Source organism: Paralichthys olivaceus, chromosome 15 (assembly GCF_024713975.1).
Source record: "Paralichthys olivaceus isolate ysfri-2021 chromosome 15, ASM2471397v2, whole genome shotgun sequence".
NCBI classification, from domain to species: Eukaryota; Metazoa; Chordata; class Actinopteri; order Pleuronectiformes; family Paralichthyidae; genus Paralichthys; species Paralichthys olivaceus.
This window is the reverse complement of record NC_091107.1, coordinates 12523620-12547590: the sequence shown is the minus strand read 5'-3', so window position 1 is coordinate 12547590 and position 23971 is coordinate 12523620. Positions and strand designations below refer to the sequence as shown.

The 23971-nt window shown below is 40.5% G+C and overlaps 1 protein-coding gene across 5 annotated transcripts in view; it reads left to right on the top strand.

Moving 5' to 3' along the window:
* The window catches only part of nrg2a (neuregulin 2a), a 76862-nt gene extending 55655 nt beyond the window's left edge, over positions 1–21207 (top strand). For 3 of the 5 annotated variants that reach the window (XM_020085937.2, XM_020085938.2, XM_020085936.2), the window contains 8 exons: positions 5557–5677; positions 9703–9761; positions 12875–12898; positions 14551–14653; positions 15549–15672; positions 15788–15915; positions 16154–16375; positions 18068–21207. In XM_020085937.2, the coding sequence (XP_019941496.1) occupies positions 5557–5677; positions 9703–9761; positions 12875–12898; positions 14551–14653; positions 15549–15672; positions 15788–15915; positions 16154–16375; positions 18068–18725 (1439 nt within the window). In that variant the 3' untranslated portion in view covers positions 18726–21207. Of the gene's footprint in view, positions 1–5556; positions 5678–9211; positions 9283–9702; positions 9762–12874; positions 12899–14550; positions 14654–15548; positions 15673–15787; positions 15916–16153; positions 16376–18067 lie in introns of all 5 variants that reach the window. The other 2 variants (XM_020085935.2, XM_069539633.1) reach the window with 2 other exon arrangements.
* The last annotated feature ends 2764 nt before the right edge of the window (positions 21208–23971 follow it).

The following is a 23971-nucleotide window of genomic DNA, read 5'->3' as shown; positions in this document are numbered from 1 at the left end:
ACAGTATGACTCACAAAGATCACAGCTCGTGATTATGTGTGTAACTCTGTTACTCAGAACAACAAAACGCAGAACTGTCACCCTCGATAACGTGTTTAAATAGTTCATGTTTTCCTTTTAAAGATTTTGCACAAATTCATTCTTATTTATCATGACACAATACTTGCTCCAAATGAAAAAATAGCATTTTGGATATGTTGTATTCAGTTTGTCATTAGAAGTCTGAACTCATTGATAGACTATATTTATATCCACAAAGTCCTTTAAATGTTACATTTTAATTTGTACTACAATCGTTTAAATATAATTTTGTATCCGCGTCATTGGCCCCTTCTCTGTTGTTTGTGTATCTCTGACCGTGTCAATACATTTTAGGCCTTGTCATTAGTTTTAATCTTGAGTAAACATGCGGTGCAGCCTGAGTAAACACTTTATTGGCTGAACCACATCACCTCAGAAAGAGAACTGTTTTTGTTTCATCACTGGGACAGGGTCTGTGTGAGTTTTCTAATAGGTGAGAAAATGTGTGTGATATCTGTGGTGGTCCTGTCATTCTTGTCATATACCAGTTTGTCATGTTAAAGTGTAGGTGTGGTCTGTGAGATACGACGGGATGCCCTCTTAAAATGTTAGTAAGGATACATTATAGTAATAGTAAGTAAGTGGTCATAATAATAGATAGTAAGTAGCTTTTTGACAAAACTTTGACATTATTTTATTGTTAAATTATGGTTAGCAGTGGATAACATTGGTGAAAATATATAAATATAATATAATGTGTTAAATGTTAGATGTTTACTTTTTATGATATTAATGGTAAATATGTTACATGCATTTACATCCAAGTACAAGTGACTGTAGATATATATAAACATTATCTCTAAAAACATCACTGTCTTCAGATGGAAATGCTTTAAAGGAAACACATTCCCATCAGTCCACATCAGTCCACTCTGACCTACAGGTTCTACATAACAACGGTTACAGAGTCCAGTGACAGTGCGAGCACATGGACGTTCAGCTGGACACCAACGCTGCAGATGAAGATGAAAAGCATAAACATATTCTCGTTCATAAAGTCCTGGCTGGACTTTTAACTGCTGCTCAGCAGGTTTTTACATACTTTTGTCAAGGTTCACAAGTTTATTATAAAACCTGAAGAGGGTCCACATGTGTGATTTATAGAGGCTGAGTGCGTCAGTTCAGTTGTAGTTCATCCAGCTCGGCCTCCAGCTGTTTGAATCAAATTAGCCATACTTCAAACCATTAAACTTGACATAATAATCTCAGTCGTTGGATGTCCTTCTGGAAACTGTGGTACCTTTAAGTTTGGCAGTGTCTCCTATATTGACTAAATGTTTTCTTACATAGGCTTCTCCACTGCTAGCTATCAAAATGATGGAATTTTCAATCAAGCAAAATGTATTAAGGTATATATGCTTTATAGTTTAATATTTCTAAGTTTGGGACATGGAATGGATCTTAGTTTGTACAAGATGTTCTGAAACGTCCCGGTTACAACAGTGTGTCTGCTATGGGGGGGAGTAAAGAAAGGAGGGAGGACAGCAGAGCAAAGGAGGAGAGGAGAAGAAAATTGGGACTCTTAACTGTGCAGCGTCATAGATTGGATGTCAGTTGATGACTGCAGGCCAATAAATGTCCCCCAATGGATTTCTTTTGTTAGTTCTGGGATGTGTGCGTTCTTTGAAGCCACTGAAATCAAGATGCAACAGTTGCATGAATGTAGATGATTCTAGGGGAAGAAATGCTGTTGTTCTGAAAGTTTAGACACATGACAACACCGTACAGATGCAATGTAAAGTACTTTAAAGCCAAATAATAAGGCATTTAACCAGGAGCATTCCGTGAGGACTTTGGGGACCTGAGACAAAGTGTATACTGCGCATTCACATACATAATAGTAAAATCGTAAAGTTTAAGTGCAAAGACCACCACTATCCTACAGGCACATCATAGACACATTTAGACTTTCCAGTCTTCAACCAAACCTCTTTTGGCAGACATTTAGTGCCGTGGGGGTTTAGGGGGTTTCTGACCATGGTGTCATTGCAGTTTCCTGTACATAGCCGATCATGGAATTTAAGCAGGTTCTGCCAAAACTGTTGTAATGCAATCAGCTGTTATCTTGTGGTCCCCACAGGGTGAACTAATTCCCACATAAAGTCTTTATGCTCCGCCTTTAAGCTTCTTGAATACAGGCAGGTGGTGTTTGTTGTTTCAGCAAATGGACCTTGTCTGCTGGAGAGAGTGTGTGGGCTCTCCACCTGCGAGCGTTCAGCTGGATGGCAACACAAAACAACCTGTGGAGAGAGGTGCAGCTGCAACGTGTTTAAAACCAAGTCAGCAGCTTCAAGGTCCTTCACACACTGTGAAACTGTTAATTGTCATACAGTTACTCTGTAAACCGACATTATTATAATTCAAATAAAGATTGAAGTCCTTCTTCACAATGAAGGGGAAGAGACGTCATTAATCCGTCCTCATTAACGGTTAGTCTAAATTGGTCCATGCGTATGATCAGTACAGTTGAGAAAATATGTATTTTCCCCGCAGCTCAAAATGTCAAGATCTTACTCTGGCCAATGCATTTTTGGAAAACACTGTACTCTCGTGACCGTAAGATAGGGTTGGTAATCCCGGAAAAGTTAGCATGAGCAGGCTACACTTTGAGAATATGGAACAGATCCATCCAACCCCCTCCAATCAGCCCCCTCATCAAAGCTACACTACCAGAACACATGAACATGCGCTGACTGACAACTGCTAGAAACAATTTTTGTCTGTGACGCACTCTCTAGCTTCTGGATATCTGGCTCTGCTTCAATGGTGTATGTCTCTTTGGGTTGTCAAGACAGGGTAAGCGCGTGCAGGCAGGCCGGTAAGTGACGGACAGGTACGTCATTCAGTTATTTCATTCTGTCCTATTGAGATGATTGGTCGTGTTTATTACAGTCTTGCGAGGGCCACAGACACCAGCTTTTCTATTTTCCAGACAACTTTATTTATTGAGGGCTATTAGGACGTGAAGAGGATTTCAACAAATTTGATAGAAAGTGTTTCAGACACAAATTTCACAACTTGAATGTGTTTCCAGATAACCCAAACATTCTACACATCTGGACCAGAGAGCGCACTTGGTGGCCAGCTGAATCTTTAAGCTAAAACTTTAATGTATGAGATATAGAGATCAATGTCAAAGGAGCCACAGTCTGAAAAGGAATCTATGACCTTGAAATGGATGAAATTAGGTTGTGTTCAATTGAAATATATTTGAGTTTAAAGAGTTTAAACATCAGATCACATAGTACTCATATAGCAGCTGTTTTACTTCTCAAAAAGAGAATATGCATCTTTTGGACAGAAAAATGAGGGAGAGTAAAGTGAGTGCGGTGAAGTGGATTTGCTGTGACCAGCAGTAGCCTCATAAACATTGACAGCAGAACAGGTCCAGGGTTCAAATATCAGCCTTGATCCTTTTCTGTGTGAAGTTTACATGTTCTCCACCTTCCTGTGTGGGTTTTCTGTGGGTCATCTGTTTTCCAGCCACATGTAAGCCAGGTGGACGGGAGATTATGTGTGAGTATGATTGTCTGTGTGTTCAGCCCGCCCTGCGGAGGACTGATGAGCTGTCCAGGACGTCACCCCTCCCTTCCACCCACCCGTGCACTCTGGGATAGGCCCGCTGTCCCACATAGACACTCATGCGACTTGTTTTGCCACCTTTCGCTTCGCATGCCTCACAGCTAACGGCTGCACAAGGTTTCTATTTTGAGCATGGGAGGTTTTTACAATGTTTTCAGGCTCCGTCTCCCTGACAGCTTTGTCTGATCTTTTTACAAGGTGTTTAACATGCCAGCACTCTGAGGGAGAGGTCAAGTGTGACCTGTGAGTGTGATTTCTGATTAACTGGTGAACCTGGAAATATATTTTGGGAAAGTGTGGAGGTGATAGTGGATCGGTGTCGTGGTCTATTGGAAACCTTGGGCTGCTTTCGATGAACTCTGACAGAATAAATATAACAACAGATTTTGATTCAAAGCTAAATGTTCAAGACGCTGTTTAATGCCAACATGTCAGTTATAAATATTCCTCATACCAGTGTGTTTCATCAGAATAAACCTAGCTGATACTGGGCAAGAGGTGGGGTACACCCTGGACAGGTTGTAAATGTACCACCAGTCCAAAAAGCAATTGACACTGCACTTCCTTGGGCCCTTAACAATACACATGCCAAGTGTGAAATATGAGGGCTGGGGCTGAGGAGCTAAAGCAGTCTTCCCCTAATCAGAAGTTCAATCCCAGTCCTCCCCATCTGCGTGCTGAAGTGTCCCTGGGCAAGATACTAATCCCCAAATTGCCCCTCATAGAAAGAAGTGCTGCCCATAGATGCACTGAATGTCTGTGTGAGTGGGCAATAACCTGTACTGTAAATCAGCACTCGAAAAGCACTATATAAATACAGACCATTTACCATCACATGCCACGAACCACATGTACAGATAGATAGATAAAGTGCTGCATTTAGAATTTGCAAGTCGCTGACTTATCCATGTTCATCACAGAATCATTCTGGTAAGTGAAGCACACACTGATGTCATCTGTCTGCTTTGTTATGCTAACTAACATGGAAATTGAACCTCTGTTGTTTTAGCTGAACCCAAGTGTTTTCCCCTGAATGAAGCAGAGCTCACTCCTTAGATTAGATGAGCGAGCAGTCAAGCTGACTTCAACAACTAATTGTTCATATGGTGGCGAGCAGCCGACTATATGTCAGTGGCCCAGCAGTGGAAAATACTAATGCAATGTCTTGTCATCCTGGATGACATGAGAATCAGGCTGCTGGAGCTGATATATTGGAGTTGTAAAGGGCTCTCAACTGGAAACTTCTGTATTCCTCCCAACAAACTGTCACACTCTGCTAAGGTGCTATGATAGCCCCTGACAGCAGGTATATAGTCACAATCACATGTCAGCAGCATCTCACATGTGAAGCGCCCTCCTCCCTTCTCAAGCCCATTCCTGCCACGGTGCGCCTCACTCACCACTGCCCCCCTTCCCTCAAACGTCCCTTCTTTCTTCATCCCGAAAAGCAGATTTCATCGCCAACACATTATATCTATTCAGTCGAGGGGATTACGTGCAGATACATACAATTTTGGGCCATTCCAAGGACCTGAGTCAAGGCATAAACAACTCCTACGCCATGTCAGGGAAATGTTTATCTTTGCTCATAGAACTTCTTGAGATAGTGTCAACACTGCTTAGAGACACTATTATAATTTGTGGATGGAAAACTAAGAGTCCTCGTGGAAATACAAGTGTATAATATGAGTAAAGCTAAGAGTTACAAGATGATCACACTGATAGAAATTGAAACCAAGTTTATTTCATTAAATGAAACCCCAGCCATGATCACGTTTCACGATCACGTCTTGAGATAATATTTACTCACCTTAATGAGGCTATGAAGAGGGGGAAAAAAGATTGATTTTGATTAAAGCTGGAGTTTTTTTTGTCTTTGTGTTTTTTCCTCAGTAATCTCAATTCCATCTCCAGGCTCAGGCCACACCAGAAGATGCAACGATACAGAGAAGGCCTACTGTGTGAATGGCGGCCACTGTTACTTCATAGATGGTGTAAATCAGCTCTCCTGCAAGTGAGTGGTCACGTCTAGTTGTTTTTTTCTTTTGATTTACAGTGAATACTGAAATTTATTTGTCAACCGTCTTTGAAGATTCTTCGTCCGTTCATGAAGTCTTTACTCATGTATGTGTGTGATTCTTACGTTTTTCTCCAGCTGTTTATTTTCCTGATAGCACTTGATTCCCGTTCTTCTTTCTTTCAGCAGCAGCAGCAGTGACACATCACAGGATGCTGCCAGTCTGCCTAACTACCCACTTGTTGGGTATTTTAACACTAATAATGGAGTGAGGCGGGGGTGCGCTCATCCTTTTAAGTCATGTTTAGTGTACAGGAGGGCTGCACATTAAAAGCCCTTTCAAAATGTCATGAGTCACCGGTTTAGTAGTGAGCAAATATTTATGCCTGTTAGAGGCCCCCAATGAGGTAAATAGAATCATTGCTTACATTTGAGGTCCTTGGCAGAGGAGATCAAGACCCGTGTGTGAAGTGCGCTGGAGGGACCACGTATCTCTGCTTTTCAGCAAGAGAACGGCTTGACATTATCACAGAAACAACCTCCTTTTTATCTTTGACATTTACATTTTAGTTTGTGTTAGACTCGAGGTCAAGACACATTATATGGGAGGATGTTCTTGAGAAGTTAACTTTTAAACACAAACTGTTTTTTTCAAGTTCAGGACAGAAAATAAGGCGCGCGACGATTAGTTTGAATAGTTGATTTGTTGATTGTGAGAGAACGAACCACAAAATATTTTGATTTAAGCAAAAAAAAAAGTATTTAGGCCTTGTCTAAAATTCTGAGGATACTATTTGAACAGATCTTATCCTCTCCGTTTTGAAAAAAATATCCATCCACACTTTTGTGTTATAAAATATCTCCCTTAAGAAGAGAACACAAAAACAACTCCAAACACTAGAAGAGGCATACACATAAGAAAAAGTTTATCTTACAAAATATCTGCATTAGTGTGAACAAAGAGTTAAAGGTTTCTGCCTCTCAAATGTAATAAATGGTAACAGGTAACTTCAAAAACTGCCTTTTACGAACCAGAAAATGCATTGATAAAAATTATCAGACTAATACTCAATATGTTTTAGTCAGTGTAATACCATTCCGAGAGCCTGTAACTTAAAACTATATCATAATACAAAATGTGCCCAGTATCTCTTGTCATGGTTGTCAAATATTATGTTGCATGTTCCGTTGGACCATATGTCAACATAGCATAAGGCCTCCGGATGGTTGGATTCAGCGCTGAAGCGTTGGCCAGGGCTTCTGGCGCTCAGTTGGCCCAAGGAAGAATGCTCGACAAGCAATGAGGACATGACTGCAACAGCCGTTCAATGCGCTGTGTACAAATTGGAGGCAGCAATAACTCAATTGCTGCAGCTAATTCACTCACGGCCGGGGCACGGGTCCAGAAAAGTTGGATAATGCAGTGAAGGCCTGCAGCGATTTGTTGCCCCACAGCCATCTTATTCAATATAGGCCAGGCTTCAGTGGGTATTACTCACTGACTAAACAAGTCGTGCAGACAGCTAGCCCTACTTTAATACTCAGCTCCTTCACTTTGAGGTATAAACATTGTTTGTGGGAGAGGTAAGGTTAATAAATGACGCAAAGAAAGTTGCTAATTAATGTAAACCTATGATTTGCTACACATAAATCAGGATTTATCAGTCGTAAATATATAGATCATATATTTCAATCGTCCTTCTCATTTAAACGATCAACTCAAAGTTTTTTTTTTATGAAGTGACAAACACGATTAGATTAGTAGATTTGAAAGTGCAGGTAAAGTTTCTGTCCAATTAATTATTCCACTTATGCGAAGTGCAAAGACTTTTACCAATCCTGTCTCTCTGCGGGACAGTATGTAGAACATGTATTGGTTCAGGTCAACTACACGGAACAACTTCATTTTCTTTTCCCTAAATGTTAAATGTTTATTCTTTGTCAAAGAATACGAAACACTGACAATGATTTATTCCCCCCCTTTTAAAAACCAAAGATATAAGAGCGATGATAGAGTCTGCAGCTGCACCACGGTGCACGTTTGCACGCTCATCTGATTTTTAAATCATGTAGTGACAGTTTATTTCTTTCATCTTTCAGCCAAGTCTCCCTGGCCTAGGCGGTGCTATCCCCCCAGTTAAGCGCCATCACTCAGAATGAGTAATTTAATGCTGAATGTTATGGTGCTCCTGGGAGGCATTGTGGGAAACCAGTAAATCACCAGGAATGACCTTTGTTGGATTGGTGGTCTAGTTGTGACTGTGCGTGGAATGTTGGTGCCCCTGAAAGACCAGGCACTCATCCTAATGACTGTAATGAGGAAGTATAGTTTGGCTCAACACACCTGATGGTGCAGATACATTAGTGTGTCTTCACTTATAAAAACATAAAACTACATATTAGAAAAACCTGCCAACAGAGAGCCGTCCTGTGCAGCTTTTTCCATTGAAAAGTATTACGTTTTAGAACTACTTTTTCTCTCCCTCACTGTCCAATGGTATCTGTTATAAAACTGTCTCATTTGCAGGTTGTGATCACAGTGCCCAGGCTTTCAACAGGCACCAAGTAAAGAAACTACATTCACCCATTTTCTGCTTTGCTGCAAAAGCTCCCAATTATTGATTTATTGATCAGACACAAAGCAGTGCACGGTTTATCCCCAGCAACTTTCCATTGTTTGTCCATGTACTCAGGAATGTTGCTCTTCTCTCCTCCTCCAGACTCAAGTCAAAAAGAGAGTTGCAGTCACTGTCTGAGCCGCTGAAGCTAATATATATAATACCTCGCTTATATTAACATATTAATGTCTACATGATTTGAGATTTTATTGACTTATTTTGTGTAAACTCACACTTAATTTCTCAGGGAAGTATCGTTGCAAATATAACTATTACTATTATTATTACTAGTATAAGTCAAAGTCAACTTTATTATCAATTCTGCCATATGAACAGGACATAGACAGGGTTTCAATACTGTTTATCTCTGATTCCTGGTGAAAACATAAATAGTCCGAACATATAAATAGGTAACATTAAAATTAAGAGTAGTAGTAATAGTAATAATAAATGAATGGTAATGAACAGGTGCCACAGTCATCATTGATGTGATGAGGTACTTTGTAGTAGTTCCAAATGTTTTTATTATTTTAGTTTACTCTAATTATTATTAGTATTATTATTAGTAGCAGTAATAATAATTAAATGGTAATGGCATGGTAATAAACCACCCATAAAAATGCCACAGTCATTAAAATGTCGTATATGCATGAACACATACAAGACTTAGATGGAACTTTGTTGTGTTTCCACATATTTTATTATGATTATTTAATTCTACATATGTTGTTTTTGTTGTTGTTATTGACATATTCTCCGCCCTACATTTATTATTTCATTGTATTTAGTTTGCACTTAGGCTCCACCGTGACCTGTAACGACATGTGTGTGGAGGGGTGTAAATCCATCGTATTTACACTGCACCTCACTTCCTGTGTGTTTCTCCTCATAACACTTGTTCGCTTCTTCCCAGATGTCCGGTTGGATACTTTGGCCCCCGATGCTTACAGACCGAGCCGCGGCGGTTGTCCATGCCCAATCCAAGTATGTTCACTTGCTATGAGCAGCTGAGCACAGAGACACAGTTGTCACTGGATTACCTCTGTGGACTCCTGCTGCCCCCACCCTCCACCCCCCTCTTCCTCTTTCTCTTTCTCTTTCTCCTTCTCCTCAGGTCAACACGCAATGAGCTGTGCACTACACCATGTTCACGGTGGTGTCCATCCATGGGAACACACTCTGCTTCTGCTGTCCGTAGTTGTGCTGTTGTTCTAATTCTGTGTCTCTCTGCCTCTCTCTCTCTTTCTCTCCCTCCCTACCCCCCACCCTCCCTCCTTACGTATACTCTCCTTTTTCACTCCACCTTTTCCCTCCCTCTCTCTTCTCTGTTTTCATTCTCCTCCTACACTCATCCACCACCCATCTCCTCCCTCTCTTTCTGTGGCTTCTGTTTCTTTCCATTAGGTGTCCAAATGACTTTACTGGTGATCGCTGTCAAACCTACGTTATGGCCAGTTTCTACCGTATGTCAATTTCCTCTTCTGTCACTCTGTCAGACTGTCCTCGTGTCACGCGTGCATGCTGAGTGTAGAGAGTTATTACCTAATTGTTGTGTCTGTGGTGACTCATTTACTGTATAAGCTGGCAGAGTTTAGCAGAGTGTGTTGTGTATCTGCATGTGATACTGTGTGTCCTTTAACTCGCAGTGTATCGCATGTGCTCTCCCACAGTACGAGCCGCTAGTAAAATACATAGCAACAGATAGTGGGCGAGTTTAGTTGCTTTGTGGAAGTTGACTCGCACACAGGCAGCTGCATGTAACAACACAGTCTAATGGCAAAACAATCACTGAATGCCCCACCTTTGGCTCAGTTATTAATGGTGCTTGTTAAATCAATCAGCTACAAGCACAAAGCATGTATGATTTGTTGGAGCTGGTCCATGGATGGAGAGGCAGGACTGAACAATTAGCATTGACTAATAGGCATGACAAATAATTCACTGAGAAAGACGTGTTTTCGCTGGCCACTTGAAACAACCTGATCAGTTGAAGCTCAAAATCAACTGACGCAAAATCAGTCCCTGTTTTCTAATACTTGTCTTATGAATTTGGGAGCCCATTTTCATAAATATAAATCAATCTGTGTGTGTAGGAAGTCATATGTGGGGAAGTTGCTTAATCTAGAATTTAACAAGCTGGACATCTAATCATTATACGGTATGGCAAGCTGTTTGATAAGAGGTACTATTTTTTTCACTTTCAGATCAGTCGAAAAAATCGAGTTTAAGAGTTGCAGCTTGTCTCGAGTAAACACTGAACACTCTTAAGTCCACACACAAGCACAATCAGCTGATTGCCTCTAAACACGCCACCTCAGACACAGCAACAAAATGGTGCTCTCACAGCATATGTGTTTGGAGCAGTGCTTACACGCGATGTTAAGAATGCTGTACCGCTTTGCTAGCCCGGGGTAAGAGAATTCAACCTGGTGCCACCTTTCACTGTAACATCAGCAAACACATCTGTCAAGTGGAGATTCCTGCTCAGATTAGATCCCACCCTCAAGGTTTTTGTGAAAAGCATCCACATGATGTGGATTCATGCTTCTTCTTATAATTAGTGCAGTTTGCATTGTATCCACTTGAGTTTTACCTGTTGGCTGATAACTGCCAAAGCACCTCACATGCTTTTGATTCTAGTCAGTGACCCGGTGTTAATGCAAACATAAAGAACTGAGATTTCATGAAGCTTGAGCTTAGTTCTCTGAAGAGAAGTTATACAAGCTTAAATATACTCTCTATATATACTATTATAATAATTATATAGAGTTAAACACAAAGTCTATAATTCACATCGATGAATAGCAGAAGAAAGAGAGTACCTTACTGCGTATTTTTCAGCGTCGAGTTGTTGCAAGCTCATGTGGTTACAATTCAGTTAGAAAATAACTGCATCTGCTTTTTGGACTCGGATGTCATCCTGTTGTCTGACTTGCAGAGCTCACACATACTGTTTGTTGTGTGTTGGCTCAGCGCACAATGCGAAAAACCCCTTTCTTAACTACGAGTAATTCATCTCGCATTAAGTCGTAATGCGCTGTGCCGAAATTACTCGTGTTTTTGGCAGAGGAGACGTTGGTGTGTGGGAGCTCCTTTTCCTCCACTCAATCACTTTCTCTGCATCCTGCTTAACTTCAGCGCAGCTGTGCGACTGCATCAAGGACAGCGTGTGTTTCCAGTTCTCATCCAGGCACATGAACACAGAGCGAGCTGGGATTGCTTGGTTTACGTGCAAAATCAATGACTTAACGATTTGAAGACATATCAAAAAGAACAGAGTGAAAACAATGATGGGAACCTGTTACTTTGCACGCCACACAAAAAAGGAAAAATGTATGTTGTATGTCATCTGCCTATCAGAGAAATAACTTTTTATATTTGAGGCACCACTTCCAAAGTCATTTAAAATCGATCCTTTCAACAAAAAAAACCATAAAGCCTCCCCTCCTCGTGTTGGACGTTGTGATTGTTTTTTGGCTCTTCACCTTTCAATATCTGAAAAATGCAGATGCACAATATAAATCAGGTCTTGGCATGATATATGTGATGGATGCTGACTTTCAAGTGAGCATCACGGCTCCACCACTACTCTTTCCCTTTTTTCCTGGAAAGCTGCTAATGGCCTATTACATATTTTACATTTTTTACTCTCAATCGAGGAGAATAAATCGAATTTCAAAGCGCAGGCACATGTGTGCGCACACATCCTTTCCATATATAAAGACCCGCCTCCTGGAGGGGGCGCCTCCCATCCCCAGGAGATTCCAAAGAGAAGGAGGATGGCTTCTGCTTCTCGGCCATAAGGCTTTGGCTTAACAAGAGCATGTTGTCATAAGAACAGCTGGGACCCGCTCCGACCCAAGTAAAGCAAGCAAGCTGCCAGAGCTTTGGACTCAGCTGGCGGTGCAACTTCCCCATGGCCTCATTCCGCTTCATAATATAAAGTCCAGCTCTAATTCTTCCTATTCAGAATGATTAGTCAGATATTGTACAGACACAAATATCTTTTAAACATGCCTGTTCATGTGATGGGTGTGTTCCAGCCAGAGCTGGCAGTGTGGCAGTTTTACGAAGCAAAGCAAAGGCAATCTCCAGAGATCACACATATTTTCCTCACACAGTAGTAATAAGAGTGGCAGTGCACCTAATAAGTCTTATTACCATCAGGAACGATTAAAAAAATGAAATGGAACTTTCCACTAAAGCATCTTTCAAGAGTCCATTATAAAATGTAGACCTGAGGTGCCTCCTCCAAAAAGCAACTGGACTGTGTTGAGACATACAGTAGATCCTCATCTTACATGTCAGTAAATACTGTCGTTTGATTAGAGTTTATTAGTTATAATAATCAGTGGCTGTGTGTTTGTGTGTAGTGTTGTTTGAAGTGTGTTTTGCATGCTGTAAGTGTGTCCTTGTGACGTCACTGACCACGTTGTTCTGACAATTACTGACAAGCGTTTATTGTCCCAGTTGCTGTTGCACTTTGTGCCAGAAGGTGCCACTCTCTTGATCTGTTCTTAAATGTATTTATTTTTTCTCTCTTCTCTTCCACACTGTCAACCCTCTGCAATGGCAGAGCATCTTGGGATTGAATTTATGGGTATGGAACAATCCATTTTGATTCTCAGTCCTCTAGCATAGAGCTACTAAATGGATGTCCTCCGATTTGACATGCTCCCGCTCCGTCTTTGGTGTGAACTGTAAACCATATTGTCCCCTGATTAACCAATCGAACTCCTGATCAATCATCCCGTAACTCCTCAGAATGACAAACCCTCAGTTACTGCAACTGATCCTCCATAAAATATTATTAACATGGATGTAACCACCTGCACCTCTCATACATGTGTAACTGAAAAATGTAGAACTATTAACTCTAAGAGTTTAACAAAGCCTTTTTTCCTTTTTGGACTGATTTTTTAAAATTCTTCCTCATTCCATCTGTAACAAGCATGTTATATCATGTTTGTAGCTACCAGATGTCTGTCCTCACTCTACATCTCTACCTGTCCAATCCCTTCAGCCTCATGCCTCTATAGTGTTTGTCTTCTCTTTTTGATATGCCATCTCTTCTCTTATTTATGTGCGATCTTATCCATGTTTCCTGCATCAACCCCGATGTTGTAGCTAGTTTAGCTGCAAAGTAACTCTGAAGTATAAAATATAATATCTGTGTTTGCTTTGAATTACCCTTCAACGAGTAGACGCTGTGATGTGAGCATGCAATGCTATATTTAGAAACTACAGTCGTGTTTTTTCATCTGTCTGCTGCTGTTTTCATCCTCCGTCATTGTTAGAACTTGTCTTTTCCAGAAAAGTGCTGTAGTGGTTGAGATTGTAAAAAAAAAAAGTGTCTCCACAGAGATTGTCTCATAAGACAAGTGCATTTATTTGCAGGACATTGTGCTGCTGTACTAGCACAAGAGTAATTTCCTCTGTTGAAAATTCATTATCAGTATTTAATAAGTAATACAGGTAAAATATTAACCAGTTTACTGCTATAAATAGACTGAAATTGGCGTCATGATGTAAAATATCAGCTTGTGGATAAAAGCAGGAAACCTCAAATGGAAGGAGTCATACAAATTCTTTTTTTATTACATTATTTAACAGAGACCAGACTACCTCTCAAGTCCATCACTTCCCCCTGGGAAACAGAGTCTACCTCAGCCTCACATGAGCTCTTCTCTGGAAAAGAAAAGGCATCAGTCAAGATTTCTCCAGTTTCATGTTTAATGATATTTCATTACAAAATGTATTTAATTCATCATCCATTGCAACAATAATCAATGTGTTTACCTGAGTAGATGAACTCATCTGCACCCTGATAGACTGACAGATATGATCTTACATTTATAGAGTGTAACGTTAATGTGGCTTGTGTCAAATTCTCATGTGCACTGATGCAATGCTGCACAATTTGCAGGTTCATAAATTAAACCTGAACTATTATAGCACCATATGTTATATGAAATAACACAGAATTTTAGAGAAAAGTGTTTCTTAAGGGATCAATCTAACTACTGCTGAGCCCCTGGGCCCACCTACGCTGCCTCACTGCAGCATGGGGAGTGCACAGGGAAGATGATGCTTCATACTGCTCAGGATTTAGTCCCAAAAGAAGTAGAAGTAAAATGAAAAAAATTGGAAACATGCATCTTCAAGAGACTAATTTTTCCTTCTTCTTCTGTGATTTCTGTGGTGTGTGTTTGTGTGGGTGCGTCTGTCTGCTTGTGGGTGTCATGATGACAGAGGCAGAGGAACTCTACCAGAAAAGAGTCTTGACAATCACGGGTATTTGTGTGGCTCTGCTGGTCGTGGGCATCGTGTGTGTGGTTGCCTACTGTAAAACCAAGTAAGTGCTGAGATCCGAACTGTTCGTTTACACTCAGCTAACAAACTCTCTGCAGTGCCTGTAATGTGCAGCATATGTGCGACTAAAAGGATTTTGTGTTCACTAATTTAAAGCAACACTATGCAACTTTTAGACCTTAAAATAGCAGCTTCAAAATTAGTTTGATAGAAAATTGACTTTGAACAGAGAGAATGTGCAGCTTTCATTACCACTCTGAACATTTTTTCTTGCTCTATGTACCTTTGGATGAGCGGGTACAAACTGTGACCAATAGTTGCAGCTTAAATCAGGCCCAGCAAGTTCAAAAGTAATTCCGAGCTATAGTTCAGTTAAAACATTTTAAAACAAACTTTAATTTCAAATAGTCAGCGATGAAACTTTTAAAATATCAAGAATTCTAAAAAGAGTTTTCTCCATTTTTTGAAGATGTGATAAGATGTACCTTTATTGATCCTCTGTAGAGGAAATTCACAAAAAGTCACATCATCTCAAGAAAGTAGCAACAAAAAGGGAAATAAAGCAAGAATACAAATATGAATAAAAATAGACAAATTATAAATCTGGAATATAGAGATAGGAATAATTTGTTACAGTGGCAGCTTTTCTGGTGCAGAAAGGAATATACACCGTTCAGTCTACAGATTGATTCACTCTTCTCTGCATGATTAATCACTTGGACACAGTGCCCAACAGAATGAATCACCACATGTGGCTACAGAGGGCGCTGTTGCTCAGTAAACGTTACATGGTGTTGCTTTAAAATCAGTCCTTTCATTTTATTTGACAGATTTTAAAGAAAAACAGTAAATGAAGTTATTACTTTAAGTAATAAAGCAAACTGTAAACTCAATCACTGTGGCAACAATAACACAGACTGTCTGATGTTTGTCAACAGGAAACAAAGAAAGAAGATGCACAATCATCTGCGACAGAACATGTGTCCAGAACATCCCAATCGTAACCTAGCTAACGGACCCAATCACCCAGGACCAGGCCCAGAGGAAATCCCCATGGTAGACGTGAGTCACAGAAAAGATTTGTAGCTTTATTAAAGCATATGCACACAGAGGTACACTTACTGATTAGGTCATGATTAGTTATATAATCCAACCTTGTCCTTTCCAATGGAAACAGTACATATCAAAGAATGTCCCTGCAACTGAGCGAGTCATACGGCCTGCGACAGAGGGATCGTTCCCTGCCAGCCACGCCTCTTCAAGATCTCACAACTCTTCCACACGCGCCCATTCATCAACTCACAGGTAAGCATACACCAGACACTACAGGTGTGTTACCCCCCTTACATACCTCAGAGGACGCTCAGCCCCATCACTCTCGACAAATTCAGAATCACACATGAAGCAATTTATTTATTTTGTTCATTGGTCAAACGCCCTCATTCTTTTTGAAGGCATACTTGTTTTTGCAAATGGGATATGAAGAAGAATCTCACGTGGATACACTGGGGTGTGTGTGTGTGTGTGTTTTTTTATTTGTCAGACATGAGGAGCGGACATGGAGCCTGGAACGTTCGGACAGTATCCTGTCTGACTCGCCCGGAATGATGTCATCATCCGTGGGGACCAGTAAATGCAGTAGTCCCGCGTGCATGGAGGCGCGGGCACGGCGCGCTGCACACTGTGGTTACTCTGACCCCCACCGGCCGGGCCTACAGTACGGGGACTCCTTCGACTCGCTGGGGGACTCTCCGCACAGTGACAGGTGGGAAACACGTCTAAGTGGCTGATAACGGCACAGGGTTTGTCATGAACATGTTGAGAAGATTCCTCTCTCTGCTGGTTCTCTCTCAGCCTCGAGAGGCCAGTCAGGCCACTCTGAGAGATTCAGTGGAAAGTGACACACAGCAGGCATGATGATGAAATACGCTAAGGTAGGCAAGAGTGAGAAACAGTGCTGATTTCAGTGGGAACTCTGTGCATCCAGCGACTGTAACATGGTTCCTTTGCCAGTATTTAACTCTGATTGGCAAAAGTGGTCCCTTTAATTTTCTTTTAAGGAACAATGTGACATTTTGGGAAATACCCTTGTTTATATCCTTGCCCAGAGTCACATATATCTGAGAATAGGTGGTAAGTTGTAATGCAGGGCTGACTATTCCTACAAAATGTGTAATGTTGAACATGCACACCAGCACTTATCTAATGTAAATCAGGCTTTAAGAAGTGAGCAAAAATGAGATGCATAGCAAAGAGGTTCCAAAAGCCTTATTTTTTTATTGCTTGTATTTGTAAATTAAGGTATTATATGACTAACTCAACTTAAATATGATCTAAATCACAAGAACTTAACCGTCCAATGTGTGCTGTGCAGCAAATGATCAGTGCCCATAAATCTTTGTCTCAGACGTTTCCACCCCGCTGTATGCCTTTCTCTTTCATGTGCTAAGGATCTTAAGATATCATCAGTCCCAGCATACAGCAAGCATGCACATATGAATAGGGCCTTGGAAGATGATTTGTCACACACAACCAGATTGCATAACTGACATCCTGTCAGTGTCTTTCCAGGTAAAAAATATCACTTTGATCATGGCGAATGTTTCTTAATGAGCTGAATCATCAGTGAATCTCTGTCTTTCACATGCTTTGTCGCAGTTGAGGTGTAGTCTTTTAGCATTGCACAAGTGCATTCAGTGCATGTCCGAATCTGCTTTTGGTTCATCAACAGAAAAATGGTTGCCAGGCCAGGTGCTTGGTATAAAAAGTATAGGTTGAGTTGGCGCTGGGGAAGGTTTATGATCACCACATGGTAATGACACAAGTTCCAGCAAAGCCTCCGAGGGTAACAACCAAAGTAACTGTGTGTAGCGGTTACTTCCAAAAATTAAACCGGACGGAGGAAAATTCAGTAGAATCCTAACATTATTCAGTAGGTGAAGATGGATATTAACAAAGCAAGTGGATCTAGGATATGACCTTGTGGGACACCACAGGAAAGTTTTCTGAATGCTGACCACTGATTTCATTCCAGATATTTCAGTCCTGCAGGCAGAGTCAGGATATCAAATATAAATAATATAAATTTAATCAAATTTAATTAAATAACTTTTGAAACCCAACTACATTATACTTTGTATTACTATACATAATTTGATTATGTATTTCAGAAGTTTCATAAAAAAGAAAAACCTCAAAACTGAACAATTTTTAAAACTAAAACATACCCACCATGCACCACATCAGCTGTTTCTATGCATTTTTTTCATTGTATAGAAATTACTTTTGTATTAATATTTGAGTGTCAATTTACAGTTTTCTAGTTGCACTGAGGATACAATGTTCATCCAGTTATACAGAATATGTTGAAACTGCTTTTTGTACACTCCCCTCCCTCCTCCTCTGTTCTTTTGCTGTTCTCTATTTAACTGTCTCCTCTCCTCTGTATTAATCACAGATATGTGTCAGCCCTGACGACACCAGCCCGCCTCTCGCCAGTGGATTTCCATTACTCATTGCCCCCACAGGTGCCTACCTTCCAGATCACATCCCCCAATGCCAGCCATGCCATGTCTCTCCCTCCTGCTGTCCACAACCCCTACCCTCTGGAGGATGACCAGCCGCTGCTGCGCCGCTACCAGGTGCCCCTTCACGATGCCCAGTGCCAGGAGCCTTACCGGCAGCAGCGTCGCACCTATCTTAATAACAGCAGGGGTAGCCTGCCCTCCAGCCCCTACCGGCTGGCTGAGGAAGAAGACTATGAGACCACCCAGGAGTATCTCTCCTCTCGAGGGGAGCAACCAAAGAGAAGTGGGTCCAGTGGAGCTGGCAGCCGGCGCTGGCGGAGATCCAGACTGAACGGCCATGTTGCCCCACGTGGATATGAGGCATCTCGGGACTATGGGTCTCGAAGCTGCCTAACTGATAGTGAGTCAGAGGAAGATGGTGAGAGCACGCCCTTCCTCAGTATGCAGAATATGAATGCTGAGCCCTCCACCATCTACAGGCCGGTGGACAGTCGGACTTCTCACTCATCGGGGCGGCACAGTGGGCATGGGAACATGCATACAAGACTTACACACTCACGCTCCAAACCGGACAATACACCCCATTAAAGAGTGAAAATGAACCAACAAAAATAAATATAGTATAGACCTGCATCTATAAGAAATATTTTTATTTTATATAACTGACAGATATTCTAAACAAATGAAATATTTATTTTCATTTTAGCAAAAGTTGTCTACTAGTTAACAGCAAAGACTTTTTTATAGGGAAAACTCTATTTATATGTACATTTTGATTTACAGCATAAAAAGATGTGCCAGTTTTTTCACAACGTAAAAAAATAGAGTAATATTGTGGTGCCTTTTGCTGTATGCCGATGCCAGAGGGCCAGTGGAGGTTTTTGTAGCCTTTCTTATATGGACGCCTCATTTTTTATACACAGTTATGTTGTTTTTTTTCCTGTTTTACTTTCTTTTCAAGTTGCATTCTTTGAGGAGTCTAGCCCCACTGGAACATAACCCCTTCCATATCACGCAATATAAACCACTTCAACATAAAGTGTATGTTTACATTAATATGATTCGCCTGTAGGGTTTATGATTTGGGATTTAATAGAACGCCTGATAAATACAATGTAAATCCTTATTTGCCCTCTGACTAATGTCTACCAAGAGAAAGAGAGAGAGAGAGACGGTGTACATGTGTGTGTTTGTGCGTGCCTGCCTGCCTGCGTGCGTGTGCGTGCGCTCATGTCAGTATGCTTGCATGTATTTGTGATTGTTAGATGAATTTCATTATTGTCGTAACATGTGTGGGTGTGCTGGCGTCTCAGCAGAGGTGATAGATGAGAGTCTCACAGGTACACAGAATAGTGCTTTATCAGACCAGTGACCCCCAGCGCAGGTGGACAGATAAGACTGCTGTAGGGCTGTATGTTATGCAGGTCATTGCTTGATGTGTTTACAGCTATTCTGCCCCCTTTTCCCAGCCTGCCACAGTCAGGTTCCTATTATCTCTCAGCAGGTTTTCTTCATGTTAGCCTGTTATGAGGACAACAGACACTGAACCGCTTGGCACAGGGTGACCCCCGCCATCAGAGGTGGTGGCAAAACAAAAGCAAAGATTGCATCTGTTTTCACTCAACTCCGACCCCAATCCCATGCATCATCATCCTTCTGTGTCCATTCTGTTTTTGTGGCTTGTGTTAAAAGGCCACACAGTGTCTCAGGATTTCCACATGACACCCACACCCCCCCCCAAAACACACACTCACGCACGAACATACACACACACCGTCGCCGTACCCCCCACACCTCCACCTAACCCCATGTTCACCCCTCTTCCTATACTTAAGGTCTACCTAAGACTAAGGTTCTCAGTTGTTGAGGGCCTGGATGTTAACACACGGTCTACCACTTCCCTGAACACTCGCATAGTTAGAGAAGGAAGCAGCTCAGCGGAGAACAGTGCAGAACATACGAGACAATATCTAGAGAAATAGCTGTGAAACTTTGGAGGATCATACAATGCAAAAATATGCAAACTTTCTATTTTGCTGTTTGATTACATCATTTTCTAAGAGGTGTCTGTCGTGTGCTGTGTGTGAAAAAGCTGTGTGATGCCTATAGTGCAGAATGAAATAACATGATATAAATGCATATTTACCTGAGTTATTTTTTTAAAGCCATTATGCAGCCATCTATCCTGTTGTCAGCCTTTCTATCCTTCAAATACTCACATCCATTGAATGACTGCGTCCATGACTTTTGTTTGTCACCAGGTTTAGACCGCTCCACTTTACATGCACACGACCAAGTAACGTTTCCTCCAGTAGTACTGCTTTGTCATGGATCTAATCATTTTCAAAGTTATTCCATCAGTAATGATGATTTTAAGAGCAAACAAAACTCATATAATCCCTCTGTCCTCCACTGAAGGAAATATTGAGGAGATAACTCAAAGAACCCATTAGACGTGACTCAGTGAGAGAGGACAGCTGATGAGTTGTCATCACTTTCTGCTCCTCGTTAGACAATAAATAAACGTTGAAGTATCACATGGTTATCGGTTGAAAAGAAAATCTTTAAAAAGAATGATTATATCTGTTAAATGCACAGTGGTGGTGTTATAGAGAGGCGTCTTTTGTACATCAGAAAATGTGCAAAAGAAGACAGTACTGCTCTAGTTTCAATGTGGATACTCCCCCCAGCCCTCTCGTTATCTTCTGTTTGATTTGAAGACCCCCAACCCTCACCCACACCCTACACCACCCCCACCTCGACCCTCTCCCTGCCCTCGCTTGAAAATGTTTGAACACCTCTCCTCTGCATGTCCTTGTGGTCAAGGTTAGATGGGTGCATGGTAAAAAAAGAAAAAAGCAGCAGACAATTCTCTTTTTTTTTCCAGTCAGTGAAAGTGTATTTCATTTAACATTCAGCAATAAAAGAGAACCTCTCCCCCCCATGTCATTCCTGAAATATGCTAGAAAAAAAATAAAAAAATTGCGAGATTGTCATAGATTGTAAAATAAAATGAAAAATGAATCCACCTGTTCATATGAGAAAATAAATCTTTATTCATATCACTTTACGATGTAGTTATTTCTGTAGAATGCCTCACTCTGCATTTTGATTCACCATCAAGGTTGGACTTCATCTGACACGACGTTTACAATACATGCCACGTCTGACAAGTACACACATAAACTCTGATTGTGAAATATGATCTGTTTAATATGGGTTTGTAAATTATAAAGAAGATGTTGTAGATGGTTGCTCTGCTCTCAGAAGTGACAACTGCACAGTTGTTGCCAGATGCACATAAAAACACATGGCCTCCGTGAGAGCGGAACATTGTTAAATTATATAACTGTGCATAACTATAATTATGCAGAATCATCTCATAACTGCCAGTTCTTGTTCAACATCAAAGCCTATTTCTTCTATATAAAAAGGCCTAATGCGTAATGAATATAGACGTGGGAGACGCCCCAGGTTATTAAGATGCAACTTGGTTTCATTTAAAAACCTCTAAGAGCAAGAGAATTTATGTTGTAAGAAAATACAGGTTGATATGTCTCGTTGAATTTCAGCTGAAAGCTTTTACTTTTGTGTCCTCAATAATTTTGTGTTCAGTTCAGCTAAAGCACTTGCATCAATACACCACTAGATGGTGACACAACATCAAGATCCAGCCACAAAACCAGAGGAGGTCACTGTCTCGCAAAGTGTAATTGACTTTGTATACAGTTGTATTTCCCCTTTAACAAAAATACACCATACATACATATAATATTTATGATCAGAGTCCTACAGAACTAGAACTGAACATTTTACTTGCTACTGAACCAACATACTCAATATGCAGTGGTGGGATGTAACAAAGTACATTTACTTCTTCACTGTACCTAAGTGTCTGTGGATGTACTTTACTAAAGTAGATTTATTTTCTCACTTTTACTTCAATGCATATGACAACGAATATCTGAACCTCTACTCCACTACATTTTTACAACACATACATAATGAGGCCTACAGCAGCAGGTACACCACCGCCACCACCAAGACACAGCCATAATGATGTAGTGGACCATTGCATAAGGTATAGGCTGCACTCAGCAAGTGCTTTTACTTTTAATAAGTATATTAAAAAGCAAGTACTTTTACTCAAGTTAAATAGTTGGTTAGAAATGTCAGGATTGTACTTTTACTTTACTTTAGTAAAATGTTTTGTGAACTTCCTCCATCACTGCAAATATGGACCATTAATACTCCAGTTCAAGTAACAGTTCATTCTTTTCTTGCATTACATAAGTGCTATGTAAACATTTTACAGGATTTGCAATTAGGTTTCATGTGCAGATCACCAGCAGGTTATTGATTGATCTATATTTGAGTTGTAATGTATCAAATTAACAGTTTTTGTTTTAGCCCAACATTAGTATTTAGTAATTCTATCAAAATGAAAAGTCTTTCTCATCACATTTATACAAAAGAAAGTCTGATTCAGGGGCAAATCCAAACCTCTCTTTTATGTACTCCCTTATATTTTTTCACAAGTGAAAAACACCTGGCTTGTTATATTCTGCCCACATGTTTTCAGTGACTATATATGCGTATGGATTGAGTTTTCCATTAGAAATCCTGTAGACATTAGCCAGACTGACTGCTGGAGTCAAGTTGAATGGAAAAAGACTGTGTGTCAGTTTAACCTTAGTTTTGGTCCACGGCAGCTGTCAGAGTTAATATCTGAGTGAAGCAACACTTCATCCTCACTCAGGTCCCCTGGGGAAAAAGTTGTTATAACATCATGAGGTTTACTCATTTATTTATTTATTTGAGAATCGTAGGATCAGGTCCAGGCAGTGAAATACGCTAGTCGTTGAGTTTGTGTTTTCCCATCGGGTGGTGCTGTTCTCTCTGTGTTTACATTCAGATTCTTGATTTCTTGAGCTGCTCAAACAGGTTTAACCTCTGACTTGCTTCAGTTAATTTACAGTGACAGTGACTCAGCTTGTTTGAATGGAACCTTAGTTAGAAATCATGCTGCATATTTGGGTTCAACAGACCATGAGAAAAGAAAAACAGAAGACATTAATGAATAGGTGTTGATTAATTCCACCCTTTTTAACATCATTTTTTCAGATTTGGTTTAGCCAAATGAAAAAGGTTATAACATAAGAACAGTAACGGCCAAAGTACATACATGAGACATCGTTTGAAAGGTAATATCTTCTGCTAAGTGACATCAGTTGATGCATGGCTTTTTGTTCTCACTTGAAAAATAAAATCTTGTTTAATAACAAAAAGTGCGGTATACTATATGTAAGAAGGTTGAAAATACATATCTACCTTCCATATATTGTCAAAAACACCCATAGGGAATTTCCTTCAGGCACACTCTTTTACTTTGTGTAGTCACTGTCTTTAGTTGGGCTTTTACTCACCATCTGGAAACACTGGAAAACACACTGTAGCATTTAGATGCCGATGAAACCTTTTCATATTATTCCAAACAACGCCAATCTCTTCTTCTTTTTTTTTTTTTTTTACAAAACACGTCTTGCATAATTGGACATTGGGTCAGAAGTACTCAGCTACCCTCTCCTGCGTCTGTCTTCAAGTGTCAATGATTGACGAACAACTCATCCTAAAACTGGCTGAAGATCATTGTGTGCTTATTTTTTTGTCACTGTCTCACCTGAACCTCCTGTGGTGAAATCTGACCAGAACTTTGCAGCGTGATGTTTAACTTGTAAGCTACACACTGACAAAAACAAGCATACCTAAACCCAGAGAGCAGAGAAAATGGCAGAAATGTGGAGACGTGCTGCAAATAAATAATACTATTCATA